General features: G+C 32.9%; 2 protein-coding genes across 2 annotated transcripts; one reads left to right on the top strand and one right to left on the bottom strand.

Moving 5' to 3' along the window:
* The first annotated feature begins 3,070 nt into the window (after nt 1-3,070).
* LOC7465099 (abscisic acid 8'-hydroxylase 2) lies at nt 3,071-8,723 on the top strand. Its single transcript, XM_006369474.3, has 8 exons — nt 3,071-3,708; nt 3,827-4,145; nt 4,242-4,391; nt 4,563-4,817; nt 5,147-5,236; nt 5,462-5,647; nt 6,176-6,294; nt 8,377-8,723. Exons 1-8 carry the CDS (start codon nt 3,461-3,463, stop codon nt 8,483-8,485), a joined length of 1,476 nt encoding a protein of 491 aa, XP_006369536.2. The 5' UTR covers nt 3,071-3,460; the 3' UTR covers nt 8,486-8,723.
* Nucleotides 8,724-16,314: 7,591 nt separating this feature from the next.
* LOC7485695 (uncharacterized) lies at nt 16,315-18,248 on the bottom strand. Its single transcript, XM_052451469.1, has one exon. The coding sequence runs from the start codon at nt 18,088-18,090 to the stop codon at nt 16,876-16,878; it is 1,215 nt and encodes a 404-aa protein (XP_052307429.1). The 5' UTR covers nt 18,091-18,248; the 3' UTR covers nt 16,315-16,875.
* Nucleotides 18,249-20,244: the final 1,996 nt, after the last annotated feature.

The following is a 20,244-nucleotide window of genomic DNA, read 5'->3' as shown; positions in this document are numbered from 1 at the left end:
AAACGTTAAATGAAGTTATGTTGTAGTATGATTTATTTGATCTAGCTCAAATTTCATTCAATTATTTTATAAATGAGTGATGCTAAACATTAAAAAAAATGACGATAAAAATTTAAAAATTCATAAAAGTCTTTAGATTATTGATTTAAAATTAAGGTTATATAAATTTTATTAATTGTGTATTTGTGAAGAGTTTTTATCACATTTTTTTAATATTTAACATTACTTTTCATAAATAACAGCAAGATATTATAATATAAGTTTAATGAAAACTAATGGAGCCACAAATCTTTCTTAATTTCCTTGTAGTTCAAGATATATATGAGTGGGAATGTATGGGAATTGTAGTTATTTTTTTAAATGCGAAAAGAAAATTACTTTACTGTACAACTGGCTTCGCATCACAATCCGGTCAAGTGAATCATTGTCGTTGGCAAATGTTTCAAGCACATCGCCTCCATAAAGCAGAGACGGTGCTAATTAATGCGGCTGGTAAGAAAGAAAAGGATAAGTGTTTGCCCTAGTAACGAGGTGTCCAAGTTGATACAAGTTAATTCATTCATTTTGATTTAATTTCTTTTAAAAAAATAGATCATAATATTGTTTTGAAATTTCTTTTTAAAATTAAATTAAGTTGTGACCAGATCATATATATAAATTTATAAAACTAATTGGATTAAACCTGTCAATTTCAAGTTGATTTGTTTTTAGAAAAAACTTAATTTGGTTCATAGACAATTGGATTCTACATCAATTCATCGAAGATTTGATTTTATATCTATAGGTTAAAAAATAAAAAATAAAGTGATAAAGAAATGACTTCTTGTATATATTATACTATAGTATACTATACTATACAGCATGATATATGCATTTTATTATTCAAAAAAAAAACTTCATTTAAGAGTTTAAATTTTACATATGAAATCATTTTTTCTTTTTTATATGATATCAAAGTAAGTTGATCATATCTTATTCTAAATATTAGCTTTCATATTAATTTTCAGCGACAGGTCATTTACATATATCTTATTTTAGATATTAGCTTCTGTTTTTTTTCATAGGTGGATTTATATATTCCGTCCGTCCAACCACTTTAAAACTTTTTTTTTTCAATCCCTTTCATTGTGTAGAAAATATTTTATTTACTATTCTTTGTCAATAACATATCAACTCATTATATAAAGAAATTAGAACACCATGTGAATGATCAAATAACATTAAAAAAAAAGGTGTGAATTAATTAATAACAAAGCTCACCAAGAGAATTGAGATCTTGCATCAAGAGAAAGACATAAAAAAAAACAAGAGACTAGGTTCTTGGATAAGAGATAAAGTAGTACAAAAAAGATCACTTGTAAATAAAGAGAGAGAGAGAGAGTTTTTTCTAAAAAAGTAGATAGAAATTGGCTAAGAAATAATGATAATTAAAAAAAATGCAACAATTTAATAAAAAGTGAATCAGAATAAAATGACTATTTAAAAAGCCAAATCATGAACAGAGACATTTAATTAAAGAAATGAAACAATAACCATAAAAGGAGAAAAATGATTAAAAATAGTCACATTTATATAAATATTGTCACTATAGGTAAACAAATAAAGCTATAATAATAATAAAGATTGTGAATGTCAAACTCGTAAAAATTAAAATTAGTATGAGCTTAAAGAGACTTGTTAAGAAAATAATTCAAGTAAATATTATTGATTAGTTATTAATCAATAAAAGAAAGAGATCAAGAGATTGAACAATTGAAGGCAATCAAAAAATTATTTCAATTATTTAATCAAAAAATATAATCAATATTTTTTTTTCTTGGTTTATAGCTATATAAACTATTAATGAGATAAATATAAAATAAATAATCCAACAATATCTTCTTCTTTCTTTGTTTTTTTTTTTTTTTGTAAATTTAAGGTACACATATACGTGACACGTGAAAACTGCAAGTCCCAATTAGTAAACTGGTAACATAAACACAGTCAAGCTAACGCTCTTGGCTAACGACACGTATGCAGGAACACAATGGTGCAGACAACGTTGCCGGGATAAGATTGGCTGGGCCAGGCCGCGAAGGGCCGGGCTGACAAGTACTGACGATGAGATTGAGGTAATCATGGAGGCATTATCATGTCTTTCCCTCTCTTCCCGCGAACTGACAAGTACTTAGAGGTTAATACACAGCACACACATGTGACATGTAGAAGCTTCCCATCAAGTTTGATACTTGTTTTCGTGTGGTTTTGAAAATCCAGTTTTTTTAAGTTTATTATTTTGTTAAAAAAACTATTAAATTAATTTTTTAAGAGATTTTTTATAATTCTGATGCAAAAACTTAAAAGTAAAAAAAAAAAACAATTTTATAACATTTGAAACTTCAGTGAACACACTATTTGGTACAATTTTTATTTTTGTTTGGTATTGCGTTCTAAATAGATATTAGATAAATTTTAATTTTTTTTATATTTTCGGATTATTTTAATATGCTGATATTAAAATATAATTTTTAAAAAATATTATTTTAATATATTTCCGATAAAATAACATTTTGAAAAACAATCATCATCACACTCTTAAACATCTCTTTCCTCTTTTTCTCTCCCATCATTTTCTTTTGATTCTTTTTCCATTTCCTCGTGCTACACGTATAATTAGTATCATTTAGATTCAAACAATTTGGATAGCATTAGAGTTGGTAATTGTAACCAATAAAGATTTATTAGCTGATCCGGTACAGAGTTAATTACTAATTAGTATTAACAAAAAAAGAAAAAGAAATATAGGTGTACATGCTAGAATTTCTTAAAACCTCTATGTATAAGAAACTTTTATGTGAATCTTGATTGATTCACTGAACCAGAATTAATATCGTAGTGGATCGGTGCTGTTGTGAACTCAGTCTATATTTCATAGATGCAATAAATCAGCAAGATAACATATAAAATTGATTTGGTTTAATAAAGCATGAATGTTTTGATTAATTGAGATAGCTACTTGCCGCATGCACGAGAGAAATGGGAAATCGAATTATTACAGAAGCTAAAGGTCTGTGCCAGACAAATGTTGAATACATAAAGTAGATATGATGCAGTAGCCTGGTCCATAAATGCCAAGAACAACGCGGGAGCCGTACCTCATCGTCCTAATGAACGTGTCCGAAGAGAAACAGTGGTATCCAGAGAAAAGGGTGATTAATACAGGGTGTAAGGTTGGGGTATAGCCCTAAAAGAGGGGCTGACAAGCAAGGTGTTCCATAAACGTGGTGACGCTTGTCACCTACAAACCCCTCCTCCCCACTATATAAGTCCCACTACTTCACGCCAATAACCCTCCCTCACTACGACACTACCTCTCTCTCTCTCTCTCTCTACAACCACTACTAGTAGTTGTTCTAGTTAGCCTCTGCCACCTCTCTGTCTCACTTCTTTGAATAGTTAATTTATTCTCTCTTTGACAAACATGCAACTTAGTTTATCACCACCCTTGGCTTTCGCAACTTCACGATATTCTCAGGTTCAGGTTGTTTTTCTGATGGTACCTGGAGTCCTGTTCTGTTGTTTTCTATTGTTGCTTGTTTATCTTCAATGGCAATATCACCCCAAAGACAAACGCCTCCCACCTGGCTCAATGGGTTGGCCTTATATTGGAGAGACGCTCAAGCTCTATGCAGAGAACCCAAATTCCTTCTTCTTCAACAGGCAAAAACGGTATACAAAAGCTACACAATATGTACCATATATATATAGTTCTCTCTTCTTTTCTTTGAAATATTTTTGTGTAGCTCTTTTCTTTTTTTGGTTCTTGATAATTAAGCTCATTTTGCAGGTTTGGAGACATTTTTAAAACCCACATATTGGGATGTCCTTGTGTGATGATTTCTAGTCCAGAAGCAGCAAGAATTGTTCTGGTGACTCGGGCGCATTTGTTCAAGCCTACATATCCAACAAGTAAGGAAAAAATGATAGGACCAGAGGCCCTGTTCTTTCATCAAGGGGCATATCATTCAAGGCTCAAGAAGTTGGTGCAGGCCTCTTTTTTACCCTCTGCTATAAGAGGGTCTGTCTCGGAGATTGAGCAAATTGTCCTGAGATTTCTTCCCTCTTGGAAAAACACCACTATCAACACCTTGCAAGAAATGAAGAGGGTATGTATATATGTCTGTTTCTTAAGAACTAAATTAATCTCTTACCAGTTCAACTTTTGTCTCATTGAGGTACTAAAAAAACGTACTTTTTCTTAGTATGCTTTTGATGTGGCAATGATTTCTGCCTTCGGTGAAAAACAAGACTTGGAAATGGAAGGAATTAAGCATCTGTATCAGCGCCTGGAGAAGGGATATAATTCTATGCCTCTAGATTTACCAGGAACACCCTTTCACAAAGCAATGAAAGTAAGGAGCTACCTGGCTCCCCTGTCTCTTGAATTCTACTTTGTCTTTGTCTTGCACACATTGTATTTTTTGCGGGTCAAGAGTATCAAGGAAACATATATATTTATTGATTTTGTCTATTTACAATTTTTAATAATAACTGGTGCCGGGTTTTGATGTTTGTTTGGAAAGGCAAGGAAGCAACTGAACGAAACATTGAAGAAACTGATACAGAAGAGAAGGCAAAGCAGGAGACAAGGAGGAGGCTTGCTTGGAGTCTTATTAGGAGATAAAGATGACGAGAAGCTTAAAAATCAGCTTAGCGATTCTCAAATCGCTGATAATATAATTGGAGTGATTTTTGCCGCTCATGATACTACTGCTAGTGTCCTAACATGGATTTTGAAGTACTTGCATGATAATGAAGATTTATTAGAAGCTGTCACGGTAAGTTAATATCTCCCACGTTAATCCAATCCATTCATCCCCTTAGCTTCCCCTCCTGCCAATCATTTATCATTAGTGTATTTGTCAAGTACTTGTGTCTGTCTCATATTATTCTTTTTTATAGTATGATTTTTACTCTTTTGTCTTCATTAAGTTGATTTTTCTCAATTTATTTCTTTTATTATTATTATTTTGAGCGATCATTGGTTTATTAAAATAATGCCTTTGAAGAGAGAAGCTTGCGGCAGAGAAAGCAATCGAATATTGGACTATTCAACTATGTATTGGATGGTATGTGCTATTCATTGAAAATTAATTGTCTGTTGCAGAGAGAACAGGAAGGAATTAGAAGCAAAATAGTAGAGGCAAATCGTGGGCTTACGTGGGATGATACAAGGCGCATGCCGTTGACAAGTCGGGTACAAATATCAATTATCAATTTTGTCTAATTTAATTTATTTCAGTTTCTAACTCAATTGACATATCGTCATCCTCTTTTTTTTTTTTTTTACGTGATTTGAATATTCAAAAAATTACAAAACAAATTAATTTAATATTGTAGTATTTATGATAATTATATTACAATGAATATGCCCACGTAATATGTGTGCTGCAATCTTTATTGATTATGATTTTAATTTCAGGTGATCCAAGAGACGCTAAGAACAGCAAGTATACTGTCTTTCACGTTCAGAGAAGCAGTGCAAGATGTTGAGTTTGAAGGCTACTTTATCCCCAAAGGTTGGAAGGTTCTTCCTCTCTTCAGAAGCATTCATCATTGTGCAGATTTCTTCCCTCGACCCCAGAAATTTGACCCTTCAAGATTCGAGGTGAGGGCCAGAATTAATTAATTCACATGTACGTAAGCTTAGCTACATACCAAAAACATTACATGTGTGTCGACTATGCATTCTGTGTTAACTGAGTCACTGACCAAGTTTCATGAAGTGGGTCACACGTACACCGCTATACATTCTATCTTGTTTCGGATTACGTAGAAATACAAAGTTAATAAGGGAAAGATTATCCTGGTTGATGGGTAGTGTCCTTTTCAAATTTTTTTATGTGAATCTTTCCTGTATTTAGATGATCGTTAGCAGCTCGTCGTCATGAAATCTTTTCTGTATCGATCACGTGAGTTGGTTTTTGTAGGGTATAGTAGCAAACATAAACAGCAACTACTCTAACGAAGTATGATCCTGTTTGGAATCATATATATTTATAAATATATCATCTCCTATATATTTGTGGAAAAAGAATATAGATATATATATATTCAGAGCTTATACATTTAATTACTTGATGATGAAGATAAACAAGGAAAGAGATGAAGACGAGTATGTTCTGTGATGTTGCAGGTGCCACCGAAACCTAACACGTTCATGCCCTTCGGCAATGGATTGCACTCCTGTCCAGGCAGTGAGCTTGCCAAGCTTGAGATGCTCATTCTCCTGCATCATCTCACCACCACTTACAGGTCCGTCCCCCCCTCTCTCTCTCGTACACACTAATCTATCACACCAAGATTACTCATGATGATAGGCTTAATTACATTAATCAAAGGTTTTCATTTTGTTGAAACTAATTTTAGATCCAATATAAAAAAGGATTTGGGTGATCTGAACATGATCACTCATGTATACCTAATTAATTTGAAGGGGGTGCTTTGCGTACATATCTAGTGATTTTGTTTTGAATGTAAGATAAAGGTCAAGCCACGAAGGTTAGGTCTGCTGTTGGTTGACTGGGGGAGCCATTGATGGTGGTGTTGTGGTGGTCCTCTTGATTTTCCTTGGGCCGTGGAAGTGGTCCTAGGTAACAATGAAACGCCAGTGGGGTTGTTTTTTTTTTTTTGTTTTTTTTATTTTTTTCCTTTTAAGTGGATACCAGGCTAGCAAAAAAAACAGAATTTAGAATCATTCTCATTATACGTGGCTTTCATGCATGATACATGAATCTAACGTACTTGCTCCATTACCTAGGCACGAGTCATTGCAAGAGTTATTTAGAATTAGAGGAGCAATTGGTAATTGGTGGGTAGCACACATACACAACATGTTATTAATTTAATTGCATGTTAATATGGAGATCAGTGATGCGGATAGCATGTACTCCTACTCCATTTTCAGCTTACACATACGCAACAGTGCGGATTTTGCTTCAATTTTTTCAATATTCTTTTTAATTAATTTATTAGTATCACGGAGTAATTTTCATTTAATAGCTTAAATTGTTAGTAAAACTTCAAAATATAATTTATATAATTCTTTAACACATTTTTTAAGTGTTTTTGAACTTGAAACTTACACAAAATCATGTTACTTTATGTTTAATTTTTATAAAATAGAATAAGAATAGTAAGATTCGAAACTCATGACCGCTTGGTCAACAAGACTTTGATACTATATCAAACAATCATCTCAACCTAAAAACTTAAGTTGTAAGGTAAGATCTCAAGAATGTTTTTATATTACTCTCGAACACACATTTTCAAATAAAAACTCTTTGAACTTCAAATTTACATAGACTTGTAAGGTCTTAATATATAATTTTTTAACATACTCATTAAGTGAAAGCCCTTTAAATTTTATATTATTCTCTAACAATTAGTTAACCTTATATTATATTATTGATCACCCAAGTTATGATACCCCCTAATTGGTCTCGATTAATTCTAAAATCTTCTGGGCAGTCGAAACTTGTGTTATTTGATAGGATTATCATTATCCATCCACGTGACTCGTGACATGTTCTTCCTAGCTAGTTGCTAAGTAAGCCTAATCATAATCAACTGCAAGTAAAATTGACACATGCATCCTTGTTTATATATGAGATTTCGATTAGTTGATTTCAGGTATTCATATAATTAATATCTAATAGATTTCGACGTGGCAAAGGTTACAGTCACCGTCTATATATCCACTCTTTTTTATAGGATTTTCATTACCACATATGCATATCTCCCAAAATATTTGAATCCAGAACCTGCCATCCTCGTACGTATCTATATACCTCTATCCCACAGCAACAACAGCTCATGGGAATAATGTTAAGCATGCGAATCAAACACAGTCTTCAGCTAGTATATAAGCGACATGGTTGCCAGCTACGCAGTCTTAAAAAATCAAAATAAGTATGAGCCCATTTAGGATGCCAGCTATGGAAATTACTATAGACAAATTCAATGGTGTGTCACACATGAACGGAGCCAGGTTTGGTCGCCATCACAAGCTTAATTTCTTCTGAACCATTATCGTAGGCCACATCATTTCTCCTCTTTTGTCCTCACTATTTTAAAATTATTTCTTATCAATTAATTTAGAGAGAGAAGAAAAATCATTCCTGCAATTTCATTACTTTTCCAAGCGGATTTTAGACATTCAAATTTGTCTGTTATACTATTTACTAGATTATATTGTTCTCCTATATATTTATGGAGATGACGCTGATCGTTAGCATACTAAATGCAGCCATGCTGACGATAAAAAGAGTCGATATATGGCCATAAACATTTTGTGATTCCTGATTTAATTTGTAATCTTGTGATGCTTGGTTTCAGGTGGCAAACTGTGGGAGACGACGATGGTATACAATATGGTCCTTTCCCTGTGCCCAAATGTGGGTTGCCTGTAAGGGTAAGCCGCCGGAACAAGTCAGTGATATTGTGATTGGACACTGGACAGATATTGGATTCTCCACGATGATACGGAACTGTTTCAATGGGGCCAAAAAAGCAACCCGGCCCCATTGAGTTTCTTCTTTGATTTTTTTTTTCCCTCTAGTTTTATTTTGGTTGTCAAAAAATCATTGTTGGGGATCCTTAAATTTCTAATTCACGGGGATTTGTCTGGTTTGTAAATATAGATAAGTTGGCTTGTCAATGTCAGATGCACCCTCTTCCCTCTATTTGTGCCTTTAATCTTGACGTGCTTGCATGTATTGTCACGATATAATCGATGTATTTGTGCAGAAAAAAAAATGAAAAAAAGGGTGCAAAAGAAAGACAAAAGTGTGTTTGAATTGGTGCTTTTGGACCAAGTTCGTGTCTTTCAAGGATCAAATGTCTGTGGCCTTGAATGGTGAAAGAAGTAGCTATCATGTTCTTAGATCTTTTTCTTTGCTCCTCTGGTCTATAAAAGAATCTGGAGGAGAAAGATAACCCTGGCAAAGATAAGCAACTGGGTTTGTGCCACGTGACGTTGATGGGCTGTGCTCTTTAGGATTCCACGTCGGGCTAGCTGCTGCTTTGGCTACAATATCGAATTCATCGAGTGAATGTGTGCTTGAAAATTTCACAGGTTGAGATTCATTCATGGCGAATGGTGATTTGAAAGAATATTTATGCATGGTCCAGGATTGCAGCCTAGACTAGCTACTTACGTGACCTTTTAGTACAAGGCATTGAATCACCATGGCTTCCTCATAAAAAAAAAACATAAAACAATCACAATTCACATCAATAATGTTACACAGGTGATTCTCGAAAAACATGTGACTATTTTTATTTTATTTTATTTTTAGTTAAAAGAATCAAGCATTTCCAAGATAAGTTTGTATTCTTGGAAATCTAAATATCTCATTGTTTGCATGTAAAGCAAACACCCAAATGCACAAGAAGATCACCTATTCACACGGTTGTCCATCATCGCCCGTTGGCATAGTTGTCATTTTTTATTCTTGGTTTTTGTTTTTAAAATTCTTAAAAAACCAAAATTATATAAAGAGTAATAAAAAAAATTTAAAAGGCTAAAAGATATCGTTACACACTCATAATTTATTGTAGATTCACATAATAAATTAATTGTTTTAACCCTACCACACCAAAACATTTAACCTAGAGTAATTCGGATTTTTTTTATGCTACAAATGTCATTACTGGATTTTTAAGGGACATTATAGCCAACTCCTATTTTAATTGCAAAATAAAATTACTAAATTACCCTTAAATGTTATTTTCATTTAATTAGTATCAAGGGGTATTTTTTGTTTTTTTACTTTATTTTAAAAATTAGATTGACTAAATTACCCCTAAAATTAAATTTACTAAGCCTAAGCCATCATCTAGGGGTGTTTATGTAATTTCCTATGTGTTTTTCTTGTTATTATTAAGTTGGGTTAGGAGCAATTCAATTCTTTGTTATTTTTAAAAATTATTTTTAAAAAAAATTATGCATGTGTTAATGTGTGGGGCGACTCCACACTCTTTAAACAACTCGTGAGTTGTTGTCCGATGGAGAAATACCAGCTTCAGCTAAAGTGTTGGAAGCTATATGGCACCCCCTTTCACAAGAAGTGACATGTGTGGTGGTTATGATGAAAATTTGTCATTGGATGCCTCTTCCTTTTCTTTTTATCCTCTCTCTCTCTCTTCCTCCATGAGTTTTGTGATGGCCATTAAAAAATGAGGTTTGTCCTCTTATTTTATAACATTTCAATTATGACCCTCAATGTTTTGATTTTTAATTTTGATTTTTAGTTATTTTATCAAATGTTAATTTGTTTTCAATTTTATCCTTAAATCCATGATCTTGATTTTTAATTTTTTTAATTTTGATCCTTATTCTTTTGATTTTGATTTTTGTTTTGGATTATTTTGTGATTTTGATTTTTCTTTTCAATTTTGCCCTTCAACTCGACATTTGATGATATTTAAGGTTTGACCCTCAATTTTTTTTATTTTTTTATTTTTATTCTTAGCCATTTATCAAATTTTAATTTATTTTCAATTTCATCATTGGATCCATAATTTTTTTTAAAAAAAATTAGTCTCCATTCTCTTGATTTTTATTTTCATTCTTTCCCAAAAATTCAAAATTTTAGATTGTACTCTCAATTTTTTCAAATTATGTCTTTATTCTCTTAATTGATATTTTTTTTACCCTTTTGTATAATTGGATTTTTTAAAATTTCATCATTCAACATTTGATTTATTGGGAGCTGGTCTTTATGGTGTTTTTCATAGTTTTTAGACCCAACCGGGGAGTCAATTCGAGGTCATAGGTTAGGTGGGCTGGGCCGAGATAACTCAAGTCAACCAAATCTTTTTGTTTTATAAAAATGTTAAAATGACATCATTTTTAAAATAAAATAAAGAAAAATAATCAACGAGTTTTAACTCAACTTGCCCAGCTTGACTAGGTCATGGGTCAACTCGAGTTTTTAATCATTTCACATTGGATCAATTCTCCTTCAATTTCTTTTAAAACTCGACCCGGTCTCAGCACTATAGGGTCATGGGTCAACCTACTAGGTCAATTCTAGTATTAAAATAGTGGTTTTTCAAATGGGGTGTTTTTGGTTTAGTCACTAGCCAAAGTCATGGATTTAAAAAGTTAATACAGGTTGATATTTTTTTTCCAATTACATCCTTCGAAGATGTACATTTTGAAAAATAAACTTTGTTATTTTCTCTGGTTTCCTTTCAACCAGGTTATCCTCATCTTATGATCTAGGCAGCAGGTTAATTTAGCCAGGTGGCTCATGTTATTTTTGCCTTTTTTTAGGTTATCTTGTTCGTTTAAATTTCGCTTACGAGTTCTAACACCATCACTCAGATTTGCTGATTCTTTTTTTTTTTCATTAATATTTTTAATTTTATCTTTTTATATTTGAATTCATATGATCAATTGGCAATCGTTTTTTTTTTTCTTTATGTAATATCAAGTGATGGATTTTCTTTTTCTTTTTTAAATACACTAAAAACGCTTGAATATCAGTTCTTTAGGTTACAAAAAATTTGGTCTCGCCGGAGGCGAAAGAAGTGCACGGCGAGAAAATTTGGATTATATTATCATGTTACTGTGTTAACTGAATACTTTTTACATAACCACCACAGCAGCAGCAGCAGCAGCTAGCCCTAACCATTTTAAATGCACGGCTTTACCAAGTGATTCCTTAAGTAGTAAAATGAGAAGGAACCACTATGCAGAAACAATATTATTTACCAGTCGAGGGGAGGAAGCAGTGCCCGTGATTTTGCATCAATAACTCTCAGTCCTTTATGCTAAGATCACCTTCCCCCTGTAACATGTCGGGGAGCAGAAGGATCATCTCTTTCTTACTGTTGTTACAGAAAACTACAAAGTCAAAATAAACATGCTAGCTGTTTCCTCCCAAGTAACGTTGGTTAAAGTTAATTATAATCTAGCCCTTAAAGTTTATCAAAATAAATTAATTAATCCTTATAAAAAATAATTAAGTAATTCTTTGATTGGAGTTTATCATGCTTAATTTAATAATATTTTATTTTAAGAATAGAGGTAATATTAAATTAAACATCATTTTCATGATTTACATTGAATTAAGGATCTAGATTTTCTATCAAATATAAAGAAATTAAAGACTTGTTGTTTGAACCTAGAAAATTCAATAAATTAGGAATAGTTAGGAAATAGGGATTCGTTGTTTGAACTTGGAAATCTTAATAAGGCCACCGAGATGACGAGAAATACTATGGGAGAGAGGAGGGGGTGGAAAACGTGGAAAACTTTCTCCATGTTTCCAACGTAGCAAAAGGCTACAAGATTTCGTGAAGGAAATGACAATATCGAACAACAAGTAAAAACCAGTCCCTTCTCATCCATCACGATCCATCACAAGATTAAAAATGACAAATTGTAGGAACCCGCTAGAACAAATACTTAAATTATACATAACTGTGACGGAAATTAGTAAACTTTCAAGCAAAACGTTCGCAGAACACATAGAAAAGCCATCCCAGCTTGCCTTCACATCATACACTTAGAGGAGATCAAGTGGCGATAACCACAAGTGAGGAAATCTGGACATCCCCGCATGTAAAGCTCGGCAGGTATCGGAAGCCAGAAGAGGATCGCATTATCGAAGTGCATGAAAATGGAAGAACATCAAGGGACATAAAAGAAAGTGATCGTGCGTAATTTCCATCAGAAGAAAAGTAAATACGTATTTTTCAAGTGATTTTTCTTGATTTGGAGGTTTTCAACTGCATGCTGACAAGGTGGTGCGATTGCAAAGCATGCATGAGCTGATATATTTCACATCTTGATGAGCTGGCTGTCATGTGCATGTGCACTTCATCTCAAGTCATCAAGGAATTATGAGGCTAGAGTTGGTACTAGGATCAAATTTAAGTGGAGATACATCACAAATGGTTCATAGAATTTTTGTCCTTTCAAAGCTAGATGAATAGTCGAGATGAAAAAGATGAAGTGCATTTGTCCTGATAAAGTTCTGTCAGAGAAAATTAAGGAACTAGACTCCAAGCAGAGAGTGACAGACAAGAAGTATATTCAACAACACTTGTATTTCCTAGCAACATGCGCTCGGTGACAAAAAAAAAATACCTGATAGTGGTATATAGATCACACATGGAATCACATCATCTTTGTCATGCTCTAGAAAGGAGGAATGAAAAATAAACTGAGAAGATTAAAGCATCAATATATAGGATTGCAGAACGCATTTCATTTACAATTTGACTGCGTAACTTTACAAATCTAGACCAAACAATATCTGCAGTCTATATAAGAGTAAAGCATTCAAAATGCCACATATTTGTGCTCAGTCGCTTATATTGGACAGCTTTGAAATATATTTATATATAAAAAAAAAAAGCTTTGAAAATATAGAAATTTTAAGATTTTACTTGGGGTTTGGGATGGATCTGAATAGTCAATGAATGATTTATCAATAATTGGATAGAATTTTAAGCTGAAATTCCCAGTATTGCTCACTAAATCTAATGACCAAAAAGGTTGTGTAGTATGCTCTAACAAGTCCCAACCGGGAAAGTTGCAGAGAACATGCCCCTGTTGCAGAAAGTACCATCTTGCCACAGCCAACAAAATCCCTCGATAAATTGTAAAGCAAGCACCCAGATTACAAAACTAGAAACCTGAACTTGTTTCTAGACTTTAAAAGCCTCTATTTTGATGAACAATTACTTCGTCTAAGGTCTTCAAATTGAACAAATATTTGTCTAACAGCAACATAGTTGCATCATCAGATTGCTTATAAATGAACTTAAGATGGATGGCTCCTCAATGATCAAGAATGAAATTCTTACTTATGACAACCAATCAGTCTAGTCTTGTCACTGATAGGGCTGATTGTAGTTCTCATCGATAGAATCATAAGATCATTGTTGTCTTGTTGCTCAATTCATATAAGTATTTTCATTTTAGCTCTTTCCTTGAAATCATCAGGGGACTTGAATACTATCATTATCGACCAGGATATCAGGTGTTTTTACTGTTGCAAGATAAACTATTCCCAGCATTTTCATTTCAGTATCTACAGAAGTGGAAAAACCACATTACAATACTGCATTTCTAGTGTAGATTTCAACATCAATTGTATATGATTAATTCAAAACTCTAAGCGAGCAAATGGTAAAACCAGGGAGCTTTGGGATGTAAAAAATAAAGTATTAACCACAAAACTTTTGTTGACCATCACGATTCATCCAAATCTGTGACTCTATTTCATTCAATTGCATTCTTAATATGGTAAGTGAATGGTAAAAACACCCAACAAATGAAATAAGCATCTCAATAACCCAAGGCTGTGAACTCTTGAAGTAAGTTATCTTACAGAGATAAATCAGATGGAAAGTTGCTGGATGAAAAAGAGCCTATATTGATTTAAAGCAAATTTTCAACGGATTACTAGATCCCTGAAATTTTACATGTGATAACCAAGCCTAAAACATATAAATACCCTTGAAATATCGACCATTTTGATTGACACCACCTATATATTATTTTATGTTAATGCATGAATTGTGATGGGCTTGGATTAGAACCCCATTTGTTACCATCACCATTGAAACTTCACCTTTTTTACTACTAAATAAACTCAGAAGACAGCTAAAATAATTCTTTCAACCTCTCAAAAACCATTTTTAAACTCAAATCAAACTAAAAAAAATTGAGTTTTTAGTTTTTCAATTTGAAATTTCCAAGTATTAAAATAGTCAACTATGATAATGATTGGATTTAAAATTGAGATGAACACTCACATCGATAAACCGTGGTAATGTTGGATGAAACCTAATAGAGGGGCCTCAATCCAATCACCTCATAACTTGGGTATTAGAATTAGAAGAAAAAAATATAGGAGTTGCCAATCAAAATAGTCAATAGTAGTGGGTCTTTATAATTTATACATTTTTAGCATTAAGCATGTGATAAGCACGTGAGATTTTAAGGGAGAAAGTGAATGAAAGATGACAGAAGGATCTCCATCCAAAAGACCAATAATTCAGAGGGTGTTTGTATGAGGCCATTATCACTTTGTACAGTTTACATTGGTTATGCAACTCTCTAAGTTGGAATTAGAAAGAACAAAGTTCTAAGATTGTAAATATTTAAATTAAGATATATGGATGCATATTATTGCATGATCTCAATTGAACATAAAATTTCCAACCAGAGACACCAAAAGTGAGAAAATAAACATGGAGGCATTAAGCTATCGTAAGATGTTGAAAACATATATCAGGTGGAATAAAATGTAGATTATTGGTTAGGAATTTTAAAAAACAAATAAACTCCCTGTTCAATACTTAACTTTCAAGGCAAGTGAAAAAGATGCCTCAAACTTTATCGTATTCCTGAAACAATCCTACCCTAGTTCACTCAACAGGCAAAAGACAATGGTTAAGAGCTCAAATTTTTTAAAACCAAGAGTCATATGTTGACAAAGCAAGGCGCTAGTGGAGCACTGAAGATCTCCAAAGAACAACACCTTTCCACTTTAATGTACAGAATATAAGAGTTCTTTAGCTTCTAGAGAAAAATACACAGCGTAAATGAGGAAAAAAGCACATACTGATTCACTACTCAGAGTATTAATATCAATTATCTCTCAAATACTGAATGACTGGTAAAACAACAAAATGGCATGGCTATCGCCAACATAGCCAACTGCTAGACCAACAAAAGCCTCAAATACTAGAGTTGACAATTAAATAAGCAGGAAATATTAAAAGATGAACACTTTTTTTGTAGAATAAAGATGATCATTGATCATTCAAATGCTGAAAGAAAAAAATGAAAAATGCCCAGACCAAATGATATTCCCTAGGATGCATTTACTTACTCTTAAACATCCTCATCAGATTTACTGTCAAATTTCTAACACTTGTTTCTGGAAATATCAAAAAGAAAAATGCCGCAACAAAATGATATCAGATGCTTCACGGCCATTAATGTCCTAACTTGATCTTGCCACCACTTTCCCTAGGATACATTTACTTGAACTCTTAAACATCCTCATTTGTTTTATAGTCAAATTTCCAACAATTGTTTCTGGAACTGCAATATCAAAAGTCTCCAAATCGTATACATCATATTAATCTTTCCACAAGCCACCCGAGTTACTTCACACAATTTCCTTGTTCAAATTGTGTGAAAATGCAATCTAAAGGAAAAGCCGAGTGATTATAGATTCTTGCTTGTGTACATCTCTCTAAGCATCACTTCAGAAATTGCAATTAAATATGTATAACAAAATAAATGAGAATTTTATGATTTGTATTCAAATATAGCTTGCTAGAGGATTTGCCAAGTGATTGTACCTTCTAGCTGAAGTGAATCTCTCTAACACTCTTCAGAATGTGCAACTTAATATGCATAATGAACTTAGAGAGCACTTTATAATTCCCCTCTGAAACTCAACAAACAGATTACTGTCAAGTTCACTAGTAGCAATGAGCATCAAGAAGGCACCACCTAGAAATTAGCAAAGAGCAGATACAACATTATTAGTTACGCTCAGCATGCTTATTATCTATAGAAAACCATACTTTTGCACGCAACTACAATTATTCAATCCATATTAGCACAAGGAGTCACCACTAAACTAGCTCATTGCATTAAACATAGGAATGAATAAACAAGTCACAGCGAAGCACTCTGAAAACTTACACGAAGAAAAGCCGAAAGACATGAGTAACGATTAAAACAATGGAACACTGTAATTTAATATTTTTTCCTTCTCAGTTAAAAATCCAAGTACCTTTATCCAAGAAAATTGGCCACGTTGAGAAATCAACAACGCATACCTGGATGCTGTCTTAATAAACCAAAGGAATGAACTTGTACCGAACTTTACCCATGTACTCTAGATACTTCTCCCCGAAAGTCTCAATCATTAGATCCTCCTCCATTTTTGCCTTCTGTGCATAATACATCAAACATACCGCTACCACAAACAACAGGCTCAAAGGTGCACGAAGCGCAAGGAAATAAGTCGCAAAGAGAAGCATTGTGGATGAATAGATCGGGTGCCTGACCCACCTATATGGCCCAAATTGCACAACAGCAATAGGCACCACCACCTTCTCCGAATACTTGGCAAGGTAAAATGTAGAATTATACTGCATTAGCAAAGTTGCCAATATCAAAATCCAAATCCCCACATTGCTCCACCCACCAGGAATGAGGTGCAGCTCTGGACCTTCTAAAGCTGCAAGCCAGTGCCCAACCATGACCCCAACGCAGAACAAAAGGCGAGACCATCTGGGTGGGTGTAAATCCCACTTGGGGTCATGCGGGCGTGCATAATAATCACCATACAAACGTTTCCTCACACTTACATTGAAGAAAAAGAAATAATGATACACAAAAAAGAACACAAAAGGCCATCCTTGTAGGTATCCATTGAAATGGGCAGGAGGGACTAGAGTTAACCAAGTGAACACTGATGTAACAATTGCAAATTGCTCAAAAATGCTAGCTTCGCCGATTGAATGCTTATAAAAGCAATATAATCCATAAACAGCAAGTAATATAGCCACAAACCACGGCCAAAACAACCATGTCCAGCTAAAATACATCCAGAAAAACGGGTTCAAGACCAAATTCACAGTCCATTTTGTGGCTGCAATTGCAATTGATAAGATACCTGACCACTTGATGATATCAATAGGGGTTAATTGCAAAAGGGTCGCTTTCAGTTCATCAAGAGAGAGGTTTTTGAAGGGTTTTAAAAATGGGTGGTTTTGAGAACCGTCTGTGCTTGCAGAGCCGGAATGTGAGCATTTGGGAGGAGATAACAAGTGTGTTCTTGTAATTTTCAGTGATGAAGTTGATTGATATAGTGAAAAAGGAAGTTCTGCTTGGTTTTTGATGGGTTTAAGGCTTTGACCAAAGAGGAAATTGTTATTTGACAAACGGGATTGAAACTGTTTGTTGGAATGCCTGAGAGAGAGTTTTCTGCTGTTGTTATGAGAGATAGTGAAACTGAAAGGAATTGTTTTAGAGTGAAGGAGAACTGACGTAGTTTCCATAGTAAAGTGCAGTGAGAGAGCAGCGAGTGATTTTATGGAAAAATTAAGGAAGTTTAACGCCAAGCCAAACGGGATGCTTCATGTTCCACCTCCAGGAACAAGATGATCTGTCTAGTCTAGTTTGCGTGGCTCCGATCAACAAAACACGGGTTTAAAATCTAGTGGAGGTGTCTTGTTACTTCTCTCATGAATTGGGCTAACTATGTCCAGCTCCGGCCTCTAGCCCATTCATCCTGATGGGCTTGCTGTGGGGAGGAACTGACAAACTCTTTAGATATGGTTCTGATGTGCATACCCATCTTCCTTTTAAATTGATTGTTGTTTTCCGTTTCTCTCTTTTATTTTTAAATTTTTTTTCGAATTTCTATTTTCAATTTGTGATTCCACATTTTCTTTTTTTCTTCATGTGTTACTAGATAATACACATGTTATCACCTAATATATTTACTTACAATAATTGCTAAATTAAAAGAAAAATATTAATAATTTAAATACATAAAATTAAAAGTAAGATACTCGAATATAAGATTAATAAAAATCCAGGCATCAAGTATATAATCTTATCTTGTATTAATATGTTCATAATATTTTTAAGAACCCTTTTTTTTCAAGTTTCACAGAGTTATTAAAATTAAGGGTATTTTTATTTTTGTGTTTTAAAAGTGTTTTAAAAAATATTTAAAATTTTTTTATTTTATTTTAAATTAATATTTTTTAAAATTTTTGTTATATAAAAAATAATTTTTAAAAAATAAAAAAAAATATTTAAATATATTTTTAAATAAAAAACATTTTAAAAATTAATTTACGATGTTGTTTGTAATAGATCAGTTGCAGAAGTGCCCTTGGTGGTTTGGAGAAGAAGAGCCCGTTTGGCTCTGCGGCTGCGTTTTTTTTAAAACGCAGTTGCAGCCGTTTGGTTACCAAAAAATATGGTATACTTTTCACTGGTCCCACCTGTTTTCTGCGTTGGAAACGCAGTATTTGCAAAGCAAGAATTACATGCTTTTTTTGCACTGTTCACGTAATTGCACTGTTCAATGAACAGTGCAATTAACATGAACAGTGCAAAATGATGCACTGTTCATGAACAGTGCAAGGAAAGTGCACTGTTCATGTTAAAAATAGTGAACGGTGCACTTTCCTTGCACTGTTCACTTGCACTGCGTGGATTGATTTATTTATTTAATTTTTTTTTTAGTGTGTTAATTTTTTTTTGTTAATTTTTAAAAAAAAACTAATTTAGAGTGAATTTTATACATGATAATATTTTATCTAATTTTATTACACGCTAAAAAATTATGGAAACTGTAGTTCTTGTCAGATAAATTTTGTACGTAATAGAATTGTAGATAGTTTAATAGAACAATAAATTTTTTTATATATAAAGTATGATTTATTTCATAATGTTACCGCAATAGTTAAATTTACAATATTTAAATTAAAAACCATCAATATTAATTTATATTTTTTAAAATTATTTTATAACCTCAATTTCAAAAACATTCTTAACCAAACACATTAAACTACTTTTTCTTCAACCTCAATTTCAACCACAGTTTTAACCAAACACCTATTTTTTCAAACCAACCACAACTAAAAGTACTTTTTATAAAACAACTTTTTTTAAACCACAATCACAACCGCTATCGCAATATCAAACACACTTGAAGAACAAGGTGATGGCGTGTTTGAGATTACAGTGGAAATATTATTTTTAAAAATAATATTTTTAATTTTTATAACATTAAATCAAAATAATTTAAAAATAATTTAAAATATAATTTAAAATTAAAAAAAAAAATAGATGCTCTCGTACATGGAGTCCAGTTGTTGGCGAGCATCTTCACTCGGCAGAATAATGATGATTCCTTGGCTGTTCCTCCCTCTTCGAGAACCATCATGATCAATCCTGGCCTTCCTATTCTGTCAAATCAGGTAAAAAGCAAGCTTGGATGCAGAACATTTGCGTAAATCAGGTCATGTTGTCAGAGAAACTTCAAGGATGTACCAAAAGAAAAGCTAAAAATTAAATAATATTTTTTAAATATTCTTTTAATTAATGCTTTTTTTTATATAACTCTTGAAAAAATCAAAACCAAATAAAATAAAGCCAAAAAAATAAACCATAAATATAGCTATATAAAAAAAAAT

This window comes from Populus trichocarpa, chromosome 1 (assembly GCF_000002775.5).
Source record: "Populus trichocarpa isolate Nisqually-1 chromosome 1, P.trichocarpa_v4.1, whole genome shotgun sequence".
Taxonomy (NCBI): Eukaryota; Viridiplantae; Streptophyta; class Magnoliopsida; order Malpighiales; family Salicaceae; genus Populus; species Populus trichocarpa.
The sequence above is the reverse complement of the archived record's forward strand: the minus strand, read 5'-3'. Positions and strand labels throughout refer to the sequence as shown.

Excerpts from the sequence above, each read along its gene's own strand:
- LOC7465099 (XM_006369474.3), top strand. The coding sequence starts at position 3,461 with ATGCAACTTAGTTTATCACCACCCTTGGCTTTCGCAACTTCACGATAT. Across the intron at positions 4,392-4,562 it reads CCTTTCACAAAGCAATGAAA|GCAAGGAAGCAACTGAACGA; the intron begins GTAAGGAGCTAC and ends TTGTTTGGAAAG. Across the intron at positions 5,648-6,175 it reads TTGACCCTTCAAGATTCGAG|GTGCCACCGAAACCTAACAC; the intron begins GTGAGGGCCAGA and ends GTGATGTTGCAG.
- LOC7485695 (XM_052451469.1), bottom strand. The coding sequence starts at position 18,090 with ATGGAAACTACGTCAGTTCTCCTTCACTCTAAAACAATTCCTTTCAGT.